The sequence below is a fragment of the Egretta garzetta genome, unplaced genomic scaffold, assembly GCF_000687185.1.
Source record: "Egretta garzetta isolate BGI_Z169 unplaced genomic scaffold, ASM68718v1 scaffold15, whole genome shotgun sequence".
NCBI lineage: Eukaryota > Metazoa > Chordata > Aves > Pelecaniformes > Ardeidae > Egretta > Egretta garzetta.
Window position 1 is genome coordinate 957990 of NW_009259798.1, and position 11509 is coordinate 969498.

Consider the following 11509-nt stretch of genomic DNA (forward strand, 5'->3'; position numbering starts at 1 on the left):
ATTTACATCTGATTATTTCAAAACTTTTCTCAACTATTAACAGGTACAGTCTTACTGGGATTTAACTTTCAACTTTTAAAACCCATTGCTCTTAGTATTACAGTTATGCCAATGTACACAAACATTAAAAGACTACAACACAGACTCTGTATACATGCCGCCTTTCTACAGAAAATACAATAACTACATATCTGAGCTCATCTATGGAAGAGACCATCCAGATGATCTAGAGATCATCTATATAAAATGAACCAACTCACAGTATCAAGCATCTGTAAAACTTTGTCCTGTTCACAAGCATCCAATCCATCAATAATTACAACAAGCCTTGTCTGGTTCTGAGTGAAGCTGTCAATGGTTTTTGCCATTTTGGCCATCAGTTCCACTTCGCATTTCAAAACCTATACAAATGAAAAGCAAAGAAGGAAAAGACATCTCTGTAATACTTAAAACTCACAAAAATGCATATCATTCCTTTGGCAGATCGCTACTTGTCCCAAAAATATTTCAATAAGATTACAAAAATAATCTCTTATAAATACCCAAAGTGAAAGTCCTAAAATGTCACTTCCAAAATTTTAATTTGGAATAATTTTTATTATTTCTACAAAAATGTACAGCAGAACCCCATATTCCACTTTAATGTAACAAACTATCCTTATTTAAATTCCATTACATTATTTAAAAAAGTAATACTTATACACTGCAAATCAGTATTTCAAGAGTAAGCAAAAGAGTATTTGTAGCTTCAGCTAATCCTTAAAAATTGCTTTGCATTAAATGTACATTAAAATTTTCTATTGCCTTCCAGCCAAGTAAATTATGTTATTACTCTAATGTTTAGTCATTCCTATCAGGATATGCAATCTGAAGATTGTTTTAAGTTTCTCAACATTAAGTTACAAATTTAACAACTACCCTTAATACAGAAACAAAGGTGGAATTCACCTGCCCTAATTTCAGCAACTAACAGGTAGACATTAAAATTGGATCTATTCACCAATAGATTAATCTTGAATGCACAGATAAAAATGACACAAGTCATATGAATAACTCTTCAGAGAAACCCACTTCTCTCCTTTGACTGCAAAGGGTGAACTTAACTCCTAAACAGCTCAAATTATGCCAGATAAATACCACTTAAAAAACAAGTCAAGCAACACAGTAGCAAGACATGGATAAGGTCTTCTCTGCTACAAAAATATTTGCACAACATATCATTATACAATGTATTAGCTGTTATCTGCAGAGGTAACCATCACGATGCTGAAGTTTATTTTCAAATAGGAGCATATAGGATATTCAATGACAGCCTGATGGGTACGGTTTTTATTAGTTTAGATACAAACCAGCAAAACAGTAGTATTTTCTATCTTTTTTTATGAAATATGTGAACTGTTTTGGAATGTTCTTTCAGTGCTATCATTCCTTTCTTAGTAGAGAGCTCTTGCAGACAGCCAAAGTTAGGCTTGGTTTTTCACCTTTAGAGTATTTTAAAAGTCACTCTTTCTAATCTTATGATCTAAAGTAAGCTTTTACTAAATACTGACCATTTAGAACAATTGTTTTCCTAGCACCTTCCTCCCAGCAAAACCAGAATTAGAAACTGAAAACTTAATCCAAATTCTTGGTTGAGCAGACAGATCTCATACATTAAGCATAATTACCAGTGGAACAGAAGTATTCCCTTCAGTAAAAACTCACCAAGGCTCAGTCTAATGTTGTGAAACTTGGCCTGCTTAAATAAATGGTGTCCCATCCTGAGAAGGCTATAGGTTTGGGGTGTTATTTCAATGCTTTTAATGGCCAATTGATATAATGCTTACCTTCATGAACCCCTCGCTTTTCAACTTGTGAAGCTTGGAAGCAGCATTGTGAAGACGTTTCCTTTGAGAATTCAAAACTGAATCCATCACTTGCCACCATGTGCGACAATTCAAGATAAAGGCCAAACCAACAACACAGGTAACTGATATAAGAATAACATTCACTGTCATGTTGGCTGGTTCTACATTAAAAATCGCCAGCAGGGCAATCGCAGAAACAACACAAGACAATATGAACAGGAAAATCACAAAGGATGGGAGACAGCAAGTTTTCTTCCATTTCTTTTTACCTAGGAAACAAGTATTTGTTAAAATGTTAAAAATAATGCAAAATGTAATTACAGCTGAGTACAAAATCTATTAACTTGCATACTTCTCATAAAACACTAACTTGCACAAAAGGTTACTGCAGTGTTACCATCACATCAATATGTGAAAAAAATAGTCTAAATTTGCCAAAAATCTTGGAAATTACGAAGAGGAGATATTACTTTAATCTTCAGTTTATTTCCATTGTTTCAAGAAATCCACACAGGATGGAAATTATCTTTATTAAATAGATTTTGTATCAGTGGTGTAATCCCCTTTGTGACACCTCTCAGTAAAGTGTATTTGTGCAAGTAAATCCTAGGAAAACAGTATGGTAACTACTCAGTTTTAAACAGAAACATGATACATAACCTAATAGTAATGGTGCCAATGGAAAACTAAGTCAAAAATGCGAGCCTGAGACTATCCTTTCTTGCATGCTAAAACATGCAAACAAGGGAAGACTGCAGTATGTAAAGTTTGGACAGATCACAAGGGCCTCAGAAGAGAATATAGACCTCCCGACTTCAGTTAGATTGATAAGGAAGAGACAAAGAAATACTGCAGCTGGAGGTTAGCACAGCTAAAGCAGTGATCAAAGAAATAGCTTTTTTCCAAAGTAGCAGCTTCTGCCTCTAGGATCTGCACGCACCTAGTGGTGTGCACATCTAGAAGATACACATCACCTGTACAAATTTGTTGATAAGAAAGAACATAGTAACAATCTGATGCAAAATGATGACAGTTAAAAATCAATATTTGAACTGGAATGGAAAAGTTAGACTTTAAATATGGAAATTCATGGAAAGAGCATCCAAGGTTTATACGCAGCCTACGTATGATATTCTAGACTGGGGTATGATCTGGAAAGGTTTATCACATTACTGACATATGTGACTGACAGGATTGTGATGCAGGATGAAGAAACAGAAATGCAGAAGGACAGAAGTGAGGGGCAAGAAGAGAGGAGTAACAGCTCAGTTATAATTACATTCAGTTCCAGACATTCTAAGTAGGAATGTAAGCTTCTTCTAGCTAGAAAGAGCTAAGAACTGGATTAGAAAGAGACTTCGGAACCATCAACGACAAAATGACAATTGAATAGGCTTCTCTGTGAGTTTACAGATGTAACAAAAATTAAAGATATAGCAGACTAAAAAGAAACCCATATAGAACTTCTATGAACATCTGGAGACAAGAAACCTATGATCCTAGACCTACAAACATCTGAAGACAAGGAGAAGATCTGCAAGATCATCAAATAGAAATTTCTTTTTTAAATAATCAGTTAGATAATTAGGAAGAGCACAGGAAGGCAACAGAGCCAATGAATTCAAGAGAAATGTACGATTACAAATGAATGGGAAAAGATGATTACTGAAAATAAGGACAAAAAGCCAGCATTACACTGCCATTCTCAAGTCAATTTTGGGAGAAAGTACAGCATCATAAAAGCTGTTTCACTGAGGTGAAGCAAAAGAACTGCAGAACGTCTGTCATAGAAATAAGGGTGAAAAACTCCACATATCATTTTCATAAAGAACATTTAGTGAATTTGAGAAAGAACAATGAAGAGTAAGTGGTATTCAGCACATACCATGTTTTTTTTTCACCCTCTGCAAGACAGGAGAGTCTAAACATTTCATTTTGTAAGAGAAGACAGCATCTAACGGATTCCTCATTTTGTGGTCAAGATCAAAATGAAATGAAAATTAATTGACTGAAACTGAACTCAAAGTAGAAAGAAGTCCTCTGTGAATTGAAAGGTACCCTCAAGAACTCCCTTTCTTCACAGTATCATATTCTGTTCTGCATATTTTTTTCAGAAATCTAGAGATAGGACAGAACAAAAAATTCCATTTGGATCAAGTGGGAGTATTTTATCCCATCTTACCAGCACTGATCACAGCAATTTACGGCTTTGGACCAACATGTTCTATACATTTATGATTTCCAAGAACAAGTAGGGGCCACTCATGAAAGCTCTGAATTAAAATCTAATACACTAAACAGAAACTTCTCTTAGCAATACACAAAGGTTTACCTTTCCCTTTATTTGACTCAGACACAAATGACTTACTTGCTATGGAAAAATATATGCTGCATCTAAAAGGATGTAACAAATTTCCATTGCCAATTCTGAAAACTATACTTCACAGAAGATATTCCAAGATGAGCAAAGAAAACAGGGCATTTTTCTCTCAAAAACAATACAAAGAGTTTCCCCTTCCGTATGAATTTCTGCATGACTACAACAGTTTCTAAAAAGAGCTTATGATGTGAAAAATAGAACTCCTGATAACAGTGCATTGAAATGGAATAATCGGAAATGTCATTTAGGTAATAAAAACCTTGTGTATCTTCTGTCTTGAAAACTCGAAATAGCCTTGTTGCTAAGAAACCAAATTCCCTTTCACACGCATCAGAGAGGGTAGCAATCATTTCAGCCAGTGAAGTTTCTCCACCTACACTGGACAGTCTATTGTAGTCTGTAAACAAAAATCTGAAAGAGAAAAAACATGTATTTTGCATACTTTAGAAAGCTTTAAATATTTTCTGACAACCAAACCAAAAATCTTCCTGCATCTCTGCAGCTAAAAGTTTTTTCAAGTGGCACAAAATGTAAAATACTTAAATACTTAATTTTTTTAAACTCTACATGGAATTTCAGTATTTTTTTCCTTATTCTTTCTTCTGTTATCAACCTCTTCTTTGCCCCACTTCCTGTCCTAAAACTTGATTTCTTAAAGAGATAAAAATGATTGCATTACTAACACCACCTCAGAAAGCTGTAAAAACATAAAAGTATCTTTACAATGCCAAAACATAATATTGACAAGTATTTTTAAAATTGCATTCTGAGCTATTTTCAAATAGATCGCATAAAAGCACCATGAGGCTAAAATACAGGTCTCTAAACAATAGGAGTAAACAGAACTATAAAACACGTGGCATAAATTTGCTTGCTTTCAGGTAAACTAGAAGCTTTGAGCAGTCTGACGGTCTACTTACAGAAAAAAGAAAAGAAAAGGAAAAGGAAAAGGAAAAACCTTAACAGAAGTAATCAGTGAAACAAGCTTTAAATGTAACACACAGTAAGCTACACCAGAAAACTAAATTCTTACACTGTTTGTTCTAAATTTTTATTAGTTTGATAGTCAAAACCCCCCATACTAAAAAGCAGTAACTTTCACCAACTTTGGCAAAAAGTTTTTCTTGAAAACACTACTATCTTCTTCACACTGAAAAATTTAACTACATGATCTCTTAGGGTTACTGTTTTCCAAACAGGAACCTCAACAGCTTTTCATAGGAAGATAAACACACACATTAATACACACAGTTTGAAAAGTATCAGAGTAAACCTGAATTATTCATTCAAAAGTAAATAAATACAATAACTAACCTGACAGGTAAAGCTTTAGTGGTCTGCTCTGGTAATTCTGGTGGGTTCACAAACATGAGTTTGAGAAGCAACTCTAAATATCCAATGTGTCTTGCCAACCTTGTACTTAACATCCAGGCCCAGTTCCAGCTCTCACCTTCTCTTCGGCCACCAAAGTAAATCACAGCTAAAATATTAAAAATTTAAAAAGATGTTATGGCTATATCTTAGTCAGGATTCAGAACTGAAAGAACCATGAAGTTTGAGCAGATAAGGCATGGAGTTGGGTAAAAGGAGTTGAATGAATTGTTAACAATTATGGCTAAAAATTAGAATGGTAAGAGTAACATAATGAAGTTATCGTACAAAATTCTTCTTTGTTTTCAAGAATGACCTCTCACAAATTACAGGCAAAACACAAGGAAAAGGTCCAAAGGGGTCCTTTTTTCTACAGAAACTTCTCGTATTTTTTCTGAATCACAAAGCATGCCTACAAAATACTGAATTCCAAAACCAGATAAAAACCTTCACAAACGTCATATAAAATAAGACTTACTAAAGAAAATGTAGAGAACCGATAATAAGCTGAGTGACACTGCTATTCCAAGCTTTGCATCCACTGTGAAAGCAAGCAATAAACCTAAACCTCCGCACAGCAGAAGTGTGAGGAATACAATAAGCCAGGAGAACTGAAACAGAGGTTCAATCTGCTGTCCTGCGAAAGTCTTCATTTCATCTATAACAAAAAGACAAAGACCAGTTAATATGCTAAATTATTCTAGAACAGAAAGCAAAAAAGGTGTTATGATCACCTTTGAAAAGAAAGTAGGGCCAGCTGTGTTAGGACAAGGGGAAATGGTTTTAAACTAGAACAGGGTAGGTTCAGGCTAGAGGTAAGGAAGAAATTCTTTACAATGAGGGTGGTAAAACACTGGAAGGGGTTGCCCAGAGAGGTAGTGGAGGCCCCATCCCTGGGAACATTCAAGGCCAGGTTGGATGGGGCTCTGAGCAACCTGATCTAGTTAGCAGTGTCCCTGCTCACTGCAGGGGGGTTGGACTAGATGACCACTAGTGGTCCCTTCCAACCCTAAACATTCTATGATTCTATGATTCTATGAAATACTTTTTCACTAGACAGTATAACTTTTTCCTATTATTGCTCAAAAAAAAACCCCAAAAGAACCCCAAACAACGATGCTTGAATTCTTCTTCAAACATCAGTGCAAAACCCAAAGTTTTCCTCCATGCAATGAACGAAACCATTTAAATATGTAATACTTGCCCTGTTTCCTGCAGATTTTCTACTTTTAAAGGCATATTAGAAGCCAGGCTATTTCCTATCCTCCTTCAAAAATTCAAAATACATTTTATCACACCAATAAAAATAAATTCATCATATCTGTAAAAAAAAAAAACCCAAAACAAAACCAACAACAACAAAAAAACCAACAGCCAAAAAAGCCCCCAAAACCTCCATCACTGAAATCTGGACCACATTCCTCAAATGGTCAGATATAAACAGTACGATGTAAAGGTTTCTGTATTTATTTCTGTTCGTTGATTCATATTTACTAAAACAGGAATTCCTAAAGAAACTTATTTAGGATCTATTGAATAAGAAACATTAAATAAATAATCCAGAATAAAAAGATGAATGAAGAACACGAAGAAAATACTAAAAAGTGGTTTTAAAACATAAGAGCTCATAAACAATAAACATCACAGTCAAAAATGCAGGCTGCTTTTTGTTTATGACATGGGGCATGAGGTAAACAAAATCAACATAGAGAACCCACTTTAACTAATACAGAAGCTTTTAAAAACATACAAATCACAGAAAGTAAGAAACATCAAGACTGGTAAAAGTATTTTTAATTATAGCAAAACATCTCAGAAAAACATCCTTTGTTAGAAAAAGCTAAAACTGTAAATAAGATGCCTATTTCCACTGTGAAAAATATTGACTCTCTTCATATGCTGCATTTGTCTTCCTCTGTCATTTCAGAGAGTTCAAAAAGCTCAAAGTAAATAAGGGAAAGGGGAAGAAAACCAGACACAGAGAAAACACATTACAGAGAAAAAATATTAAGAGCCTGGATTTGTTCTTAAGCCTCAACCCTGCCCCCCCCCAAATGACACACAGGAGGCACAACAAATAAATACTGCAGAAAAAGCAGTCTGAACCTGATTTGACACACAAGCACCCCAGCAAGGCATATTTCGGCAGCCATACTTTCAGCAGTACCTAAAGGGTAGATTCACTGCCCACAGGACAATAGACAGCAACACTTAAAGACTGTCTTCACATTGTATAAATGACCAAAGCATTTAAATCCTTTCATTACAGAAGCAGAGACTGGATACAACATTACATGGACCAATGGCTGTCACAAAACCTAGTAACTCCCGTATGATGCTTTTCATCGATACATTTGAACGTACAGAAAAGGCTAAATCAACTTTTACCTTCCAGTTTCTTGAGCAGGAAGGATTTTCCACTTCCCCATTGTGCATATAAGCCTACACAGATAGGTGGCTGCATGGTTGGTTCACTCAGAATGTCAGCCAAAGCACTGCTGTACAGATCGTAGCCCAGCATGTCACCGTCAGATTCCGTGGGAGACAAGTGTCCTGTAACAAGAATACTGTATTACAGAACTTTGCTTTAGGAAATCTCTTCAATGTGACAATTTTCATATACAAAATACTTACAGGTTCACCTATATTTGTATATATATTCCTCCCATATAATAACTGTTATCATTGGGACATTCTTGTTCAAACGAATTTTAAGTCATCCACATAAATGTTGTATAATTATCAAAACCATTAGAGCTTACCAGAAAAGACAAACAAAATCCTAAGCAAGTCAAAGAAATTAATTCCTACACAAGCAAGAGCTAAGCAAAAGAAAAACAATCAACAGAAGTCACACAGTATCCAATGTCAAAATTCAAAAATAAAAGGTACATTGACCTTTTTTAGGCTTTTAGAAGGATGAAATTTTTTTGCCACCTAATTTTTTTAAAGCTCTCCCATTAGTTGCAACATTAAAAGAACTAAACAGTTACCACTTCTCAATACAGAATTGAATAAACTGGATTCTCAATATACAAGTGATTAAAAAAATATAAAATTAAATACTTATATACTTACTGGCTCCAAATATCTGTGTTAAAATACTCTTCTGGTGACTACAGTCTATGTTGTAAGGTGTTTCTCCTGTTTTGTTGGGTCTATAAAGCAATCTACCATCTTTCGGATTTCTTAAGAGTAATTCAGCAAGTTTACGGCTTCTTCCACGAATGGCAATATGAAGTGGAGTATCTCCTTTCTGCAATTAAGTGAAAAACTAGTCATACCTAGTGTGAATTCCTAAAATTATGAACAGACTGTATGTTCCACATCATTTCAGATGTGTTATTTACTTGAAATACATCTTAAGGTATTCTCAACAGCATTAACACCTTACAGCAAGTGTTTTTTTACCCTCGAAAAAGCATTACAGAAGTTTCAGAAAAGACATGTGAAAAGGCAATTCTTATAATACTAAATCTAAGGCACTATCTTCTGTCTTAAACGTTTATAGTAATATCTTAAGGTTCATGAAAACTGTAGTCTCTACTTATAAACAAGTGTCTACTAGCAAATTCAGAGACTTGTCTGGAACATGAGATGCTGCTTGTTAGAATTATTTTGATGTCTGCTCAGACTTCTCCAAAAAGCTTTCTGGCAGAAGTTTCCTTATTACATCAAATCAACGTTATTACTTATTTGCCCTAAATATAATACTAAGAGCTTAAAAGAGTATCAAATAAATGTTCCTGTATTTAAAAGGTTTACAGTCAAAGTAGAAAATGTGTAAGAGGACAGTAACCGTTGTATTTGTCCTTGGCATTGCCTAGTTTAATATCTATTAATCAAAACCAAACATCAGTGACAAATAACAACCACTCTCTATGCTCTTTTTCAAGTGTATTAAGAATTAGTATTCTTAGCTGTGATATTTTTATTCCTGACCTGGAATTTTTTCTTTTCATATTACTAGAAGTACCTTAATACCAACAAAAAAATCAATAAATTAATGGTGGGAATTAATTTATATTTAAGTATTCTGATCTATTTAATTCTTAAGCATACAGGAGACTGAGCATTTAAGTATCATGGTCTATTTAACTATTAAGCATATGGGAAGCTCTCTTTCTGTATTAGCCTTGACACCTCGCTACAAAATTACTAACTATACTAAAGTAAACAAACAAATACCCTTTACCTTGTCTACAGCAGAAACCTTAGCTCCTTTATCCAGAAGAAGCTCTACTATTTCAATATTTCTCATCTTGGTTGCCTTTATAAGCGGTGTTTCTCCATCCTAAAAGGGAAAAGTAGGCCTAATAAAACCATCTTCTCTAAATACCAAAACCAAGCAAAACCTAGTGATAGCATAAAAGTTTGGGATTTAATTTGTTAAGAGAAATTTTTAATTAAATATGTTACTGTGCAAGTAACAACACTTAAGCGCATGTTATGGAAAAGGCATCACAGAGCCTGTATTCTAGATTGATTAGAATCACAGAACAAAATACATTTCTGTTAATAACAGTGTTAGAGAAAGACAAGATTCAGATATAATACAAGATATTTGAAAAGAGACTCATGGAAGAGATAATTCACCACTGTACACACTACCTCCTCTATTTTTTTTATTCCTGCACATGCGGGAATGCACTTCCATACTTAGTAATATCAGAAATTTCTTTTCTTGGTTTCCAGTAGCATCTGATCTCTGCCTCCTTATTGCTGGCCATGTCAATGACACTGAGGTAAAGTATCCACACTTTCCCTGCTTATCATGTTTTAGTAGTAGGCAATGTTTATGAACAAAGGGGACATTACCATTGCTGAAAATAAATTCCGTATTTCAGAAGAATTTTTTTTTTTTACAGCATGCAAAGTACACTTCACAAAAACTGAATTTGTATTATGATCTTAATGTCACATAGTAGTTGAGAAAAAGAACAGATGTTAAACAAAGCAATCCAATTAAAAATTCTAATAGTTACCTTTGTACATGTTTCAGTATCAGGGTTGCATTGCAAGATATCCCTCACCATTGTAGCATTTCCTTTCTCAACTGCCCAATATAAAGCAGTTTTATTATCCTGAAAAAAAGAGAGTGTTAAATGTTGAGTACTTTCATTCAGTTGCATTAATTTCAAAAACTGTAGATAAAGTACAACCACCATACTGAAAACAGCACATAATACAGCAAATTTTAGCACAGTTCAGGGCAAAGGGAAATGCCACCAAATCCCATTGGCACACCAGTAGAAATCTGGGGGGGGAATGGAAATCTAGCTAGAGAACACTATTTTAAAAACCTGTGCAAAATATATTAAAAGATTTAACCTGTCTTGAAACAGTTTCCAAAACTGTGAGTATTCAGTTGTAACTCACGTATACAAGTTTTCTAATGAAATAAAACAGCTTTTTTCTACAGTGTTGTCTTTTTTTACCCCTATTATGGAAGCCACATTTCTCTGCAGCTTTTTTTTTTTTTTTTAAAAAAAAAAAAAAAAAAAAAAAGATTTCTCTCCTATTAGAACATGGAAGTGCTAACCACTGCCGGACCTTTAAAAAGATTTCCATTTTGTTCTCAATTTCACAGTTTAACCTAATAAAACTGTTGAACTGGTTGCCTGGCCTAAAAACAGCCCATGCAAGCTGGAGAGCTGTAAAAGTAGATGGACACGAAAGTGAACACAAAGTACCAGAAAACAGATCAGCCATACATTGTATCACTGAACCAGAGGGAATGGTTCATAGTTGCAAATCTGCTTGTGTCATCTTTTCTTTTTCCCAGCCATGTGTGCTACCCCAGAAAGTCTCCATGTCTGCAATCTTTATGTAGCCTAGTGACTGCACCACAACTCTTTGTTTGATGCACACTTGTGTAGAGACATTTAAGAAAAAACTCTGAAAACACAGC

General features: G+C 34.6%; 1 protein-coding gene across 5 annotated transcripts in view; it reads right to left on the minus strand.

The window, feature by feature from the left end:
• KIDINS220 (kinase D interacting substrate 220) overlaps positions 1-11509 on the minus strand; it is a 71542-nt gene that overhangs the window by 44649 nt on the left and 15384 nt on the right. For all 5 annotated transcript variants that reach the window (XM_035895353.1, XM_035895352.1, XM_035895351.1 and 2 more), the window contains 9 exons: positions 10584-10682; positions 9794-9892; positions 8677-8854; positions 7987-8151; positions 6077-6256; positions 5542-5707; positions 4487-4638; positions 1827-2116; positions 261-401 (listed from right to left, as the gene is read on the minus strand). In XM_035895353.1, coding sequence (XP_035751246.1) covers positions 261-401; positions 1827-2116; positions 4487-4638; positions 5542-5707; positions 6077-6256; positions 7987-8151; positions 8677-8854; positions 9794-9892; positions 10584-10682 — 1470 coding nt within the window. The remainder of the gene's footprint in view (positions 1-260; positions 402-1826; positions 2117-4486; positions 4639-5541; positions 5708-6076; positions 6257-7986; positions 8152-8676; positions 8855-9793; positions 9893-10583; positions 10683-11509) is intronic.